Consider the following 16,344-nt stretch of genomic DNA (forward strand, 5'->3'; position numbering starts at 1 on the left):
TAAATAACATATATTTGAAGATACATTTGATTGTTAGTCTTTTCACTGTATTTCTACAGACAAACAAAGAAAAGATATCTATGCATTTAAATGTATCACAACAGAGATCTTTAATTACGCTTCTATTCAATATGTTGTTTAACACAAATTCATTCCAGAAGTTTTTCTAGTAACATTGCTGGTATATCAACGTATGACCAAGTTGACAATGTAGACTGTAGAATCAGGTACAGGGAGGTACTGTAAGTCTCAAGATGCATCAAGTTCTATAACGTCAGTGACGATGGAGGGAAACGACGGGAGGAAGCCATTTTAAACTACTGTTACACGCTCACATACCCTATCCCCTATATAGTGCACTACTTTTGAACAGGACTCATAGGGCTCTGGTCAAAAGTAGTGCACTACATACGGAATAGGGTTCCTATTTAGGATGCAACCAGGCACTTCCTTTAGCACTTCCTCCTTAGTTCTGTCATGCAGTTGAATTCGTAAAAACTTTATTGATCGTCTAGTGTTCCCTCAGAACAGACAGGTGATACACCATTTACATGTGTTAGAACCAAGGCACCAATGGAAACTCAGAGATTAAAAAAAAAAACATTATGGTTGGTATTTATGGCTTTGTTACTTGGAGAAGACGTTTGTGAGATAATACAATTGTGTTATTTGTTATCTTCGGGGAAGATGACTAGCATGCAAGTGACCTCTTCATTCTTGAAGTTAATTACTTTTTTTTTTTCACAGTGAGACAATTCGACACGAACAAATAAGGTCTATTAAATAATACATTACATCGCGTAACTGTTTCCATGTGTGCTACATATGTTCATTAATAGGTATGTCTTGTCGTGCAACTGTCAAATATAGTTATTTCACCCCATTCCTCTGTGCTTCTGGATCATGGCTTTTTTGATTCTATAAATAATAGAATCGATTCCCAATTCCGGAACACTTTTGAGGTGTTCCCACGTCTTTCAGTCGGTCAGTCTCATCCATGTGTTTTGAAGCACAGACACCAGGGTCCTTTAAGGCAGTCCAGATGCCATTCGTCATCTTGTAAAATATCATCCTGGTTACTATCAAGAGTTCACCTCTGTCTTCTTCTTCTTCTTAGGACGGACTGTGGAGAGTTCTGGAGCACCTGTAGCCTTTTCCCTTCGCTACAACCACAGCCATGGATCGGCCATTAAAAATAGCACAGGATGCATGTTACATCCCACAAATGTTGAAGAAAATAAAACAAGTTCAGTTCAAGTGAATGCATTTGCTCAAGTCATATGGGAAAGTAAAGCTTGTTGTTGACAGGCTATATCAGGTATGTAGAACTCTCCTCTGGTTCTATATCAGGTATGTAGAACTCTCCTCTGGTTCTATATCAGGTATGTAGAACTCTCCTCTGGTTCTATATCAGGTATGTAGAACTCTCCTCTGGTTATATATCAGGTATGTAGAACTCTCCTCTGGTTCTATATCAGGTATGTAGAACTCTCCTCTGGTTCTATATCAGGTATGTAGAACTCTCCTCTGGTTCTATATCAGGTATGTAGAACTCTCCTCTGGTTCTATATCAGGTATGTAGAACTCTCCTCTGGTTCTATATCAGGTATGTAACTCTCATCTGGTTCTATATCAGGTATGTAACTCTCCTCTGGTTCTATATCAGGTATGTAGAACTCTCCTCTGGTTCTATATCAGGTATGTAGAGCTCTCCTCTGGTTCTATATCAGGTATGTAGAACTCTCCTCGGGTTCTATATCAGGTATGTAGAACTCTCCTCTGGTTCTATATCAGGTATGTAACTCTCCTCTGGTTCTATATCAGGTATTTAGAACTCTCCTCTGGTTCTATATCAGGTATGTAACTCTCCTCTGGTTCTATATCAGGTATGTAGAACTCTCTGTTCCTGTATCAGGTATGTAGAACTCTCCTCTGGTTCTATATCAGGTATGTAGAACTCTCCTCTGGTTCTGTATCAGGTATGTAGAACTCTCCTCTGGTTCTGTATCAGGTATGTAGAACTCTCCTCTGGTTCTATATCAGGTATGTAGAACTCTCCTCTGGTTCTATATCAGGTATGTAGAACTCTCCCGTGGCCAACCAAAGTGCTTATGATAACACATTCCTAAGGATGATTATAACGGCTGCACACACAGGATGCTGAGGAGGTGAAACAACCCCACTTATGTACAACACAAACACTTCTGAAATCTGGTGAAAAGCACATACTGTAATCAACACATATAAAATTATTGTCTATTAGGAGTATTTCAATACCAAAACTTTACAGACTTTCTTCATTGTCTTCATTTTTAATTGATCTACCTTAGTTTTTACGAAGCTTACTGACTGAAAATAACCCTTTTCTTGTTTGTGACAATGACCTGGGGAAGATCAGATGTTCCATATGACTCTATATCTCCCTCTCTAAAAGTATTTAATCTCAGGTCTCTTCTTCTCTCTTAGTTTCTTCAATCTTTTACTTATTCTCTCCTTCCGCTATCTACTTCCCTGTGTTCAGGCTCTTCTTATGTGGGTGCTTCTGAGCGATCCCGTAGGGTACGTGAGCCGCGACCGTGCCCATCTCCGCCGCCCCTTCCACATGGAACATCTGGTCATCGAAGTAGATGTGGGGCCTAATCTTCTCCAGCATCGGGCCCTTGGGTGCCCCGGCCAGGAACAGAGCCTCGTCCGTCTCCAGGCCCCAGGCTCTCAAGGTCTTCAGGGCACGGATCCCTGAGCTGGCTGCGCTGCGGGCCGTCACCAGGTAGGTACGAATGGGACAGTCCAGACGGTGACCCTTAGCATAGAACTTCTTCTGGAGTTTACCAAGGGACGCTAGGAAGTCCTTAAGAGGGCCCTGAGGAGAAGCGAGGAGAGGAGAGGACAGGAGAGGACAGGAGAGGAGAGGAGAGGAGAGAAGAGAAGAGAAGAGAAGAGAAGAGAAGAGAAGAGAAGAGAAGAGAAGAGGAGAGGAGAGGAGAGGAGAGGAGAGGAGAAATAAATAAGAACGTTTTTTTCTAATAAGCAGAGAGTTACAGGAATCTGAATGATAACAACGATAACAATCCAATATGTTTATTTTTCTGACATATGTCTACATACACGGTCCAGTAGAATGTCCTCGTTGTCTCTCTCGTGCTGGAAGAACCCGTCGAGGCCCTGGGCCTTGAAGATGCGTTCTGATTCGTCAGAGAAGAGGACAGCGTCCCCGTCAAAGGCCACTCTCAGCTGCGTCTGCGATACCTCTGTCAGCTTATTGGACATGAACATGGTGGCCGCAGCAATGCCTGAGGGAAAACATTAACATGGTGGCCGCAGCAATGCCTGAGGGAAAACATTAACATGGTGGCCGCAGCAATGCCTGAGGAAAAACATTAACAAGGTGGCCGCAGCAATGTCTGAGGGAAAAGATTAACATGGTGGCCGCAGCAATGTCTGAGAGAAAATATTAACATGGTGGCCGCAGCAATGTCTGAGAGAAAACATTAACATGGTGGCCGCAGCAATGTCTGAGAGAAAATATTGAGAAGATTAATATTAACATGGTGGCCGCAGCAATGCCTGAGAGAAAAGATTAACATGGTGGCCGCAGCAATGCCTGAGGGAAAACATTAACATGGTGGCCGCAGCAATGTCTGAGAGAAAATATTAAGAAGATTAATATTAACATGGTGGCCGCAGCAATGCCTGAGGGAAAATATTAACATGGTGGCCGCAGCAATGCCTGAGGGAAAAGATTAACATGGTGGCCGCAGCAATATCTGATCTAAAACATTGAGAAGATTAATATTAACATGGTGGCCGCAGCAATGCCTGAGAGAAAATATTGAGACAGATGACTATTAACATGGTGGCTGCAGCAATGCCTGAGAGAAAATATTGAGACAGATTAATATTAACATGGTGGCTGCAGCAATGCCTGAGAGAAAATATTGAGACAAGCTCTTAAGGATTGGCCCCTTTTTTTCAATTTTTGCCTAAAATAACATACCCAAATCTAAATGCCTGTAGCTCAGGCCCTGAAGCAAGGATATTCATTTTTGTGGTATCATTTCAAAGGAAACATTTTGCAGTTTGTGGAAATGTGAAAGGAATATAGGATAATATAACACATTAGATCTGGTAAAAGATAATACAAAGAAACAAACATGCATCTTTTTTGTATTTTCTTTTGTACCATCATCTTTGAAATTCAAGAGAATGGGCATTATTAGGTATTATTCCAGCCCAGGTGCAATTCAGATTTTGGCCACTAGATGACAGCAGTGTATGCGCAAAGTTTTAGACTGATAAAATGAACCATTGCATTTCTGTTCAAAAGGTTGTATCAAGACTGCCCAAATGTGCCTAATTTGTTTGTTAATAACATTTCAAGTTCATAATTATGCACTCTCCTCAAACAATAGCATGGTATTATTTCACTGTAACAGCTACTGGACAGTGCAGTTGGATTAACAAGAATTTAAGCTTTCTGCCAATATCAGTCTATGTCCTGGGAAACGTTCTTGTTACTTATAAACTCATGCTAATCGCATTAGCCTTTAGCTCATCCATCCCACAGGGCAACCACCAATCCTGAAGAAGTTTTAAAGATGTCTCAGGGAAAACATTGAGACCGATTTAAAGATGTCTGAGAGAAAACATTTAGTCCTTGCAGGGCTGAGGCGAAGGGATAGACCAAGGGCTCTTTTCAGTCTCTACAGCAGTCCTCACATTTCAGGAACTAACTTCTGTCAACGGGCTTTTGTACCGGGGGTGAGAAGGGTGTGCTTCATAGTTCTCAACCGTTGTCTGTTCACTTGGGTGTGCTTCCACTGACTGGGCCTAAGTTTTACTATGAAACAATTATCTTATTTTAGGAGGATAAAATTATATTTAATCTTTTCACAAATATTTAATTTGCACAACAATTCCATGTGAATCTGATAACTAGAATGTGTAGACTTTCCACTATATAATTTATGTCATTCTGTCATCAGATATAATGTCCCGGACAACAACTGATCTGACATCATATTCTTTAAGTATCAACGGACACTTTCGACTGGTTGGATTAAAGAAATATTGTTCCTTTCCCCAACCTTTTTCTGCGGTAACAAAGAGTGGAGGGAGAAAGGGGAAACCTCACTCAACAGGGCAACATCATGACAGCAGGAACATTTTCCTTTAAATTTAAATCACACGGTATTAGAAAGGGTACTGTTTGTTTCCAAATGGCACTCTATTCCCTCTATAGTGCACTACTACCCTATAGACCCTGGTCTAAAGTAGTGCCCTACTACCCTATAGACCCTGGTCTAAAGTAGTGCACTGTTCTAAATTATACTTTAAAGTGTGTGACCTTTTGTTTGTGACCTTTTGTTTTGCAGTAATTAAAACTATTGACACGGTGTGTGCCTGTCCCACTCTGAAGGTCGGCAGTTCAATATCACTGCAGGACAGTTGACCTTTGAGTTTGGTCTATGGATTCCATGCTACAGTAGGAGGGTAGGGGTGTAATATACAGGTGAGGACAGGAAGTGGTGCGACTCACCTTCAGACAGCGCCTCCCTGACCTTCTCCGCATCGGCAGACAGGTACAGGTTGGTCTGCCACGCCTTTAGGTAGCCAATAGGTGAACTGCCTCCCGTCATACAGAACCTCTCAATGAACAGATCTGGGAGACAGAGAGAAACACATGTGGGTTCGTAAGGGCAAGCAGAAGGGAGCACTTCTTATTGGTCAAGTCCAGGCGTCTCCTCCCAGTTTCCTCCGCATAAGTGCTTAATGAAAAATGACACTGGTCATAACCTGAGGTCACCGTGCTACGCCAGTCAATTGAAGTGATCCCTCGGTACTGTTCTAAAATCAGATTGTATTCCTCCTAGGTCTAATGGTTAAGGTTATAATTTGGAATCTCGCCGTGTTACGCCAGTCAATTGAAGTGATCCCTTGGTACTGTTCTGAGATCAGATTGTATTCCTCCTAGGTCTAATGGTTAAGGTTATCATTTGGAATGAGTAAAGCTGATCCTCTATCTGTGTCTTTTGTCATTTAATTCCCCTTGAGAAAAAGTGTGAGCTCGGCATTAAAAGACAGCATAGCCCTTTAATTACCGTTGGGCCAACCTTCCAGGCCAAAGGTCAAAGGACATTTATAGAAGCTTTGAAGGGGTGGCAGGTAGCCGAGCGTTTAGAGAGCGGGCCAGCATTCGCTGGCTTGCCAGTTTCGTATTCAGGGTCCGATGGGAAAAAATCAGTCAGAGTGGTGAGCTGGTATCAACTCCTAGATGCCATGGCCTGCTGTTGTGCACTTGAGCAATGCACTTAACCCCCCCACACAACAACAGCTCCCTGGGCTTCCAGTGGGGAAGCCCCCCCCCCTCCCCGCACCTCTCCAAAACTTAGATATGTGTCTTTCAGGGGGGTTGGGTTGAGAGCAGAAGTCCTATTTCGGTTGACTGTGTAATTGAGCACTAAATGCATGATAAATGCCATTTCTCTAGGGAGGATGTCTAATTTTCTGCATCCCAAATGGCACCCTATTCCCTATCTAGTGTACTACTTTTAAAGTAGAGAATAGGTTTGACATTTGGGACGCAGATAGATTCTCAGTATAGTTTGGCAATTTGCAATACACAGTGTCATCTGAGGTAAGGTGCAAGAACTGTCGAGTCAGAGTCAGGATTAGTGTGGGGGGGGGATTAGTGTTATGAACTGACTGGGGAGGGTGGGGGGGGGATTAGTGTTATGAACTGACTGGGGAGGGTGGGGGGGGGGGATTAGTGTTATGAACTGACTGGGGAGGGTGGGGGGGGGGATTAGTGTTATGAACTGACTGGGGAGGGTGGGGGGGGGATTAGTGTTATGAACTGACTGGGGAGGGTGGGGGGGGGGATTAGTGTTATGAACTGACTGGGGAGGGTGGGGGGGATTAGTGTTATGAACTGACTGGGGAGGGTGGGGGGGGGATTAGTGTTATGAACTGACTGGGGAGGGTGGGGGGGGGATTAGTGTTATGAACTGACTGGGGAGGGTGGGGGGGGATTAGTGTTATGAACTGACTGGGGAGGGTGGGGGGGGATTAGTGTTATGAACTGACTGGGGAGGGTGGGGGGGGGGATTAGTGTTATGAACTGACTGGGGAGGGTGGGGGGGGATTAGTGTTATGAACTGACTGGGGAGGGTGGGGGGTGGGGATTAGTGTTATGAACTGACTGGGGAGGGTGGGGGGGGGATTAGTGTTATGAACTGACTGGGGAGGGTGGGGGGGGGGGGGGTGATTAGTGTTATGAACTGACCTGGTTGGGGATTAGTGTTATGAACTGACTGGGGAGGGTGGGGGGGGGGGGGGATTAGTGTTATAAAACACAAGTTTTTGAACCAGACAATTTTGGATGTTTAAAATTGACTAAATAAACTTCTGACATGGCTAATGAGCATTAAAACAGTGGAATATCAAGACTTGTCATGTGTAATTGACTTTCTAGAAATGAAAGGATGAGATTTAGGATTAAGCAGTCATGATATACCTGAACTGTTTACTGTTGCTTTAAGATTTAGGGAGGTAGGGAGAGAGGGGAGGAGGGAGGTAGGGAGAGAGGGGAGGAGGGAGCTAGCTGCTGAATGTAATCTGATACAGGTGTACAGCAATGTGCTGAATTAATCTTTAGTCCTGACTCCTGGGCCAAGATGTACTGAGAGGGAAGAGGAGAAGCTCAACATGGATCAAGAGACAGATAGATACAGAGAGAGTGAGACAGAGAGAGTGAGACAGAGAGAGTGTGACAGAGAGAGTGTGACAGAGAGAGTGTGACAGAGAGTGAGACTGAGAGCGTGACAGAGATAGTGTGACAGAGAGAGTGTGACAGAGAGAGTGAGACAGAGAGAGTGAGAGAGAGTGAGACAGAGAGAGTGAGACAGAGAGAGAGACAGAGAGAGTGTGACAGAGACTGAGACAGAGAGAGTGAGACAGAGAGAGTGAGAGAGAGAGAGACAGAGAGAGTGTGACAGAGAGAATGTGACAGAGAGAGTGTGACAGAGAGAGTGAGACAGAGAGAGTGAGACAGAGAGTGAGAGACAGAGAGTGAGAGAGTGACTGAGACAAAGAGAGTGAGACAGAGAGAGAGACAGAGAGAGTGACAGAGAGTGTGACAGAGAGAGTGAGACAGAGAGAGTGTGACAGAGAGAGTGAGACAGAGAGAGAGAGAGACAGAGAGAGAGAGAGGGGGAGGGAATAAGGAAGATGGGAGGAGAAGGGGGGAATAAGGAAGATGGGAGGAGAAGGGAAGAATGATGTTTGTTCAGAAGGAAAGGAGAGCGTGGGGATCTTTCACTAAAGGGTGGGACGGAGGACAAATGGGTCTGTCTACCTGACTGGGATGGATAGAACATAGAAAGAAAGGATACAAGTGATAGAGTGAGAGAGGAAGGAGTGAAGGTGATAACATTTCAGAAGGAAAGGAGAGCGTGGGGATCTTTCACTAAAGGGTGGGACCTGAAAAAGGTTATTATGTCCTGAGAGGATTAGCTGTCTGCAGTGTTTTATTTTGGGAGAGAGGGGTATGACTCGTAACCCATCTCACTCAAGCGCTCCGCTGTTCCTCCGCTGTCCCCTTCAGACAAAAAATACATTCAGATTTTTTTTGGGGGGGTGCCATGTTTCCAACAGTCTTGAGATCATCAAGATGAAGAAAAACACAACAAAAAGTTCTGATAGATCCTAATCATGCAGCCCCAACCCAGGAGAAACGGGTCCCTCCTGACCCACCATTGGGGACATGCTGCATAAACAACTACTGAAGCATGGTAGATATCCTACTCTGGGGATGGCCCAGTCATTGATGTTATTCTTTGATATCCTACTCTGGGGATGGCCCAGTCATTGATGTTATTCTTTGATATCCTACTCTGGGGATGGCCCAGTCATTGATGTTAATCTTTGATATACTACTCTGGGGATGGCCCAGTCATTGATGTTATTCTTTGATATCCTACTCTGGGGATGGCCCAGTCATTGATGTTATTCTTCATATTAAACCGTTCATTGTCGTCTTTATGTCGTGTGTTCATTCGTTGTCTTCGTTATTGTCTTTCTATGATGTTTTCATTGATCTGGGCAGAGGATGAGGCCTGATGATATATATTAGGGCTAGATATCCCGTCAGCGGGACACCTGTTGACAACATCCGGTGAAATTGGAGAGCGCGCAATTCAAATAAATAATTTTGATATTAAACATTTATGAACATAAAATCATAAAATCGCAAATAGCGATTAAATAATCACTTATTTTATGGAAATATTCCTCTGTTTGCAATCCCAAGGGTCCCAGCTACAACATGAATAAGTAATTTTGTTAGATAAAATCCTTCTTTATATCCCAAAAAGTCTGTTAAGTTGGCGCCATTAATTTCAGTAATACCCTCGTTCAACATGCAGACAAAGGAATCCAAAAAACAAGTCAAACTATGTTTCTATTTAATCCTCAGGTACCCGAAAATGTAATTAAACTATAATATGTCATACAGAAAGAAGTATGTTCAATAGAAAAGTAAAATTAGCACGCGTGCGTCCTCATCGTTGCGCGCCGGCAGACTGATTTCAACTGTGACTCTCAGTACCAAAACTCAAAATTCTTCCTCGTTTTGGAAGAAACAAGCGTGAAACCTTGAACAAATACTGTTGACATCTAGTGGAAGCCAAAGGAACTGCAATCTGGGAGCTGGAATTGCACAGGACCCATAGATTTCAATTGAAAGAGCATGGGTTCTCAAAATAAATAAACAATTCTGGTTGGTTTTTCTTTGGAATGAGGCCTGATGATATACTACATTAACAGGACGAGGCCTGATGATACCGCACATTGACAGGACGAGGCCTGATGATACAGTACATTGACAGGACGAGGCTTGATGATACAGTACATTGACAGGACGAGGCCTGATGATACAGTACATTGACAGGACGAGGCCTGATGATACCGCACATTGACAGGACGAGGCCTGATGATACAGTACATTGACAGGATGAGGCCTGATGATACAGTACATTGACAGGATGAGGCCTGATGATACAGTACATTGACAGGATGAGGCCTGATGATACAGTACATTGACAGGACGAGGCCTGATGATACAGTACATTGACAGGATGAGGCCTGATGATATACCACATTAACGGGATGAAGCCTGATGATACAGCACATTGACAGGACGAGGCCTGATGATACAGTACATTGACAGGACGAGGCCTGATGATACAGTACATTGACAGGATGAGGCCTGATGATACAGTACATTGACAGGACAAGGCCTGATGATACAGTACATTGACAGGATGAGGCCTGATGATACAGCACATTGACAGGACGAGGCCTGATGATACCGCACATTGACAGCACAGTAACACCAGTCTTCTGCCACAATATACTTTAGACTGCTAGGTATATGATTGCTCATACTGGAACAACTTCACTGACATCCAGACATCAAAGTCGTTTTCATGCCTGTAGTTAAGCCTTCTCACAGCAGTATCCTTTAGAGAAAACATGAATAAACATTATTTTACAAGAAGTTGTGTGTCCTGAGAAGATCTTACGAAACTGAAATCTAATTCCCTTGCAACCTGATAGCTCTCTAAGAGGGGAGACTTCTTTAGTGATTCTGATGGGGTTTTTCAAATCAGATCTCTCTCTCTCTCCTGCAAACAGGGGCACTGGTATTTGAATATATGCTATATAAATTATGTTCCACATTACAGAGCATGCCAATCATTCCATGTATTTATGTAAAGTAGATGCATGGAGTCTCTCGGAGCGATTATGTTGTCACGCACCCCAAAGAGCCAATCCACTGTCTACATTATGTTGTCACACACCCTAAAGAGACAATCCACTGTCTACATTATGTTGTCACACACCCCAAAGAGCCAATCCCATGTCTACATTATGTTGTAAAATAGCCAATCCCATGTCTACATTATGTTGTCAAAGAGCCAATCTCGTGTCTACATTATATTGTCAAATAGCCAATCCCATGTCTACATTATGTTGTCAAAGAGCCAATCCCGTGTCTACATTATGTTGTCAAAGAGCCAATCCCATGTCTACATTATGTTGTCAAAGAGCCAATCCCATGTCTACATTATGTTGTCAATTAGCCAATCCCGTGTCTACATTATGTTGTCAAAGAGCCAATCCCATGTCTACATTATGTTGTCAAAGAGCCAATCCCGTGTCTACATTATGTTGTCAAAGAGCCAATCCCATGTCTACATTATGTTGTCAATTAGCCAATCCCGTGTCTACATTATGTCGTCAAAGCGCCAATCCCATGTCTACATTATGTTGTCAAAGAGCCAATCCCATGTCTACATTATGTTGTCAAAGAGCCAATCCCATGTCTACATTATGTTGTCAAAGAGCCAATCCCATGTCTACATTATGTTGTCAAAGAGCCAATCCATTGTCCACACAAGGATGTCAATTTTCACCTGCTCATACACAGTCAATCCCAAATGGCAACCTATTCCCTCTACCGTGCACTGCTTTTGGACAGTGTGCTATGCTTGCTGTTTGGGGGTTTTAGGCTGGGTTTCTGTACAGCACTTTGTGACTTCGGCTGATGTAAAATAAATACGTTTGATTGAATCAGGTTTAATTCGGGACGCAGCAGTAGAAGGTTTTCTAACGATCAATTAGCCTTTTTAAAATGGTAAACTTGGATTAGCTAACACAACGTGCCATGGGAACACAGGAGTGATGGTTGCTGATAATGGGCCTCTGTACGCCTATGTAGATATTCCATTACAAAATCAGCCGTTTCCAGCTACAATAGTCATTTACAACATTCACAATGTCTACACTGTATTTCTGATCACTTTGATGTTATTTTAATGGACAAAATAAAATAGCTTTTCTTTCAACAACAAGGAAGTGACCCCAAACTTTTGAACGGTAGAGTATATATTGTATGAGTGTCCAAAAAAAGCCCCTATCTTCTATAAAGCGAGTTGCATCCAACATTACTCATCACTTCTGCCTCTTGTTAAACCTATGCACTTGTGGCATAGACATCTCCTAATTCACTTCCACAATAAGGTTTTCATCCCGATCGTCACCATATTCCTTAAATAGTGCACTACTTTTGGTCCTCGGCGGTAGGTAGCTTAGCGGTTAGGAGCGTTGGGCCAGTAACCCGAAAAGTCTCTGGTTTGAATCCCCGAGCCGACTAGGTGAAGAATCTGTCGATGTGCCCTTGAGCAAGGCTCTAACTGCTCCTGTAAGTCACTCTGGATAAGAGCATCTGCTAAATGACTAACCTGTAACTGATATAGATAGGTAATACGGTGTGAGCTCTGGTCAAAAATAAAGCTCTGGTCACTGTAAAGGGTTTCATTTGGGATGGACCCTAAAGAACAGTTTGTCTTACAGAGTCGAATCTCCTTGATGTCTGGGCAGCCATCTTGTCCGTGTTTGTTTATTGTGTTCTCTAGAGAAAATGTCAGAGGTCAGGGAGTGTGGTTCGTGTCACACAGAGGACCACTGGAGAGATCTAACATCAGATGAGAAGACATGGAGGCATCTGTGAGCTCTGAATGAAGCCACTCCCCCTTCACTTGTTTTCATTGTTGTGACCCGGGAGTCTTTTGAATATGTTGGCGACCCATCAATAAAAAATAAATAAATACATAAATACATTTGTCTTGCCACAACCAAGGCTTTGCTTTAGCCGCGAACCCAGAGGGACTGGTTGGGACCCTTGGGATCTGACCCATTATTTGGGAAACAGCTTTGGTTTCTGTTTTGCGTTCGTTCACACACAGAGAGCCATTCTCTTATGGTTCATGGCATCTGGAAAGCTCTACGTGAAAGTGGTATATAGACGTCAGGTCAGTTTAGCAATTTCCCCCGAATGGTGAACAGTCAGACTTTGGAAGGGTAAGTCGACGATCCCCAGTCTGTGCCTACAAAAGTTCCAACTGAAATGTAAAAGGGTTCATTGGCTGGCCACACAGGGCTGGCCACACAGGGCTGGCCACACAGGGCTGGCCACACAGTGCTCGCCACACAGGGAAACCCTTTGAATAACCTTTTTTGATTCCAGGTAGAAACCATTTGATTTCCATCTATAACCACAGGGTTCTACATGGAACCCGAAAGGGTTCTACATGGAACCCGAAAGGGTTCTACATGGAATCCGAAAGGGTTCATCCTGGAATCGAAAAGGGTTGTCCCATGGGGACAGCCGAATAACCCCTTTCGGGACCCTTGTATTCTAGGCTTCTAGAATAAGTATATAGCGGTATGCAGTATTCGTTGCACACAATGAAAGCCCCAGATGTAGGGTCTTAATTTGACCAGTTTCTCACAGCAGGAAAATAATCCTGCAGCAACAGGAAATGTGAATTATTGTGTGGATTATAATGAATGGAAATTTTTGTAGGGTTTGATGAATGTTTGTTTTTAGGGCACACCAAGTCTTATATTTTAAAGTGGAAACTACAAAGTTTAGAAGCCATTAAAAAAAATTCTGCAACAACCGGGTGGTCAAATCAAGAACCTACATCTGCTGATATTTCCCAGATCTGAGAGACCCAAGGTAAGCTAACGCTGATACCTGTGACACATTGACTGGGGCAGCACACGTGCTCTCTTGAGGGTACGCTAGTTTCGCTATGAACTGTTGGACAGTGCGTGCTTGTGCCTGTTTCGTGCAGGTAGCACACCCTAACATGCGTGCATATGCCTCCGTGTGAGTGTGCTAAGTGTGTGTGTGTGTAAGACTCACTGTGATGGTTGATGGTATTGATGAGTCTGACTCCTACATGGGCGTGGTTATAGGTTACCAGGACGATGTCAAACAGTTCTTCACTCTCTGGGTACAGTTCTCTCAGACGGGCATTCACCGCCTCCAACGCCTGACGGAAGAGCAGACGAGAAAACAGAATTATGGGTAATGTAGTCAGCGTATGTGTTAGCGTTCACTGCCTCCAACACCTGACGGAAGAGCAGAGGAGATCACAGGATTATGGGTAATGTAGTCAGTACATGTCATAGCATGCAAATCAATATCACCGTCTCCAAGGCCTGATGAGATAGCAGGGGAGAGCAAAGGATTATGGGTAATGTAATCAGTACACTTGTAATAGCATTCGGCATACAGATCAATAGTGAAAGAGTTCCATCTCGTTCAGACCCTGGAGATAAAACATTCTAAATCAATGTAACATCAGCCACTGTGTTCCCATGGTTACGGATGCACGCTTTACCCATGTGATATGAGTCAATGAGCCAAAACAAGTCACGGGATGTGTCTGTGTGTTACTGCGACAGTTCCTATTAATTTTTCTGTCTCTCAAAGTCTTTGGGGAAATAGTTTTTTATTTTACCTCTTACTCAATATTATTTTATTTACATTGCATTTTTATTTCAGCGATGGTACTTAAAACCTCTTAAGGATACAACCCTTTTTTTCTCTCCAAATTTTGCCTAAAATGAAATCCCCAAATCTAACTGCCTGCAGCTCAGGACCTGAAGCAAGGATATGTATATTATATTATTATTATTATTATTATTATTATTATTATAGGATATGTATATTCTTGCTAACGGGAAACAGTTTTAGGTTTATGGAAATGTGAAAGGAATGTAGGAGAATATAACACAATAGATCTGGTAAAAGATAATACAAAGAAAAAAGTTATAGTTTTTTATACCATCATCTTTGAAATGCAAGAAAAAGGCCAAAATGTATTATTCCTGCCTAGATACAATTTAGATTTCGGCCACGAGATGGCATCAGTGTATGTCCTCAGTACTCTACCACCTCAGTACTCTACCATCTCAGTAATCTACCAGAGTTTATGCATTTCAGTATCTCTGCCACCTCAGTACTCTACCACCTCAGTACTCTACCACCTCAGTACTGTACCACCTCAGTACTCTACCACCTCAGTACTCTACCACCTCAGTACTCTACCACCTCAGTACTCTACCACCTCAGTACTATACCACCTCAGTACTATACCACCTCAGTAATCTACCAGAGTTTATGCATTTCAGTATCTCTGCCACCTCAGTACTCTACCACCTCAGTACTCTACCACCTCAGTACTATACCACCTCAGTAATCTACCAGAGTTTATGCATTTCAGTATCTCTGCCACCTCGGTACTCTACCACCTCAGTACTCTACCACCTCAGTACTCTACCATCTCAGTAATCTACCAGAGTTTATGCATTTCAGTATCTCTGCCACCTCAGTACTCTACCACCTCAGTACTGTACCACCTCAGTACTGTACCACCTCAGTACTCTACCACCTCAGTACTCTACCACCTCAGTACTCTACCACCTCAGTACTATACCACCTCAGTACTCTACCACCTCAGTAATCTACCAGAGTTTATGCATTTCAGTATCTCTGCCACCTCAGTACTCTACCACCTCAGTACTCTACCACCTCAGTACTATACCACCTCAGTAATCTACCAGAGTTTATGCATTTCAGTATCTCTGCCACCTCGGTACTCTACCACCTCAGTACTCTACCACCTCAGTACTCTACCATCTCAGTAATCTACCAGAGTTTATGCATTTCAGTATCTCTGCCACCTCAGTACTCTACCACCTCAGTACTCTACCACCTCAGTACTCTACCACCTCAGTAATCTACCAGAGTTTATGCATTTCAGTATCTCTGCCACCTCAGTACTCTACCACCTCAGTACTCTACCACCTCAGTACTCTACCACCTCAGTACTCTACCACCTCAGTACTCTACCACCCCAGTACTCTACCACCTCAGTACTCTACCACCTCAGTACTCTACCACCTCAGTACTCTACCACCTCAGTAATCTACCACCTCAGTACTCTACCACCTCAGTACTCTACCACCTCAGTACTCTACCACCTCAGTACTCTACCACCCCAGTACTCTACCACATCAGTACTCTAACACCTCAGTACTCTACCACCTCAGTACTCTACCACCTCAGTACTCTACCACCCCAGTACTCTACCACCTCAGTCCTCTACCACCTCAGTAATCTACCACCTCAGTACTCTACCACCTCAGTACTCTACCACCTCAGTACTCTACCACATCAGTACTCTACCACCTCAGTACTCTACCACCTCAGTACTCTACCACCTCAGTACTCTATTACCTCAGTACTCTACCACCTCAGTACTCTACCACCTCAGTACTCTATCACCTCAGTACTCTACCACCTCAGTACTCTACCACCTCAGTAATCTACCACCTCAGTACTCTACCACCTCAGTACTCTACCACCTCAGTACTCTACCACCTCAGTAATCTACCACCTCAGTACTCTACCACCTCAGTACTCTACCA

At 43.5% G+C, this 16,344-nt stretch overlaps 1 protein-coding gene across 2 annotated transcripts in view; it reads right to left on the reverse strand.

Moving 5' to 3' along the window:
* Window positions 1-483: 483 nt before the first annotated feature.
* Window positions 484-16,344, reverse strand: part of nt5c1aa (5'-nucleotidase, cytosolic IAa) — a 59,976-nt gene continuing 44,115 nt past the window's right edge. For both annotated transcript variants that reach the window (XM_036953600.1, XM_036953601.1), the window contains 4 exons: window positions 13,772-13,901; window positions 5,537-5,659; window positions 3,106-3,290; window positions 484-2,860 (listed from right to left, as the gene is read on the reverse strand). In XM_036953600.1, coding sequence (XP_036809495.1) covers window positions 2,504-2,860; window positions 3,106-3,290; window positions 5,537-5,659; window positions 13,772-13,901 — 795 coding nt within the window. In that variant the 3' untranslated portion in view covers window positions 484-2,503. The remainder of the gene's footprint in view (window positions 2,861-3,105; window positions 3,291-5,536; window positions 5,660-13,771; window positions 13,902-16,344) is intronic.

The sequence above is a fragment of the Oncorhynchus mykiss genome, chromosome 18 (genome assembly GCF_013265735.2).
Source record: "Oncorhynchus mykiss isolate Arlee chromosome 18, USDA_OmykA_1.1, whole genome shotgun sequence".
Lineage (NCBI taxonomy): Eukaryota > Metazoa > Chordata > Actinopteri > Salmoniformes > Salmonidae > Oncorhynchus > Oncorhynchus mykiss.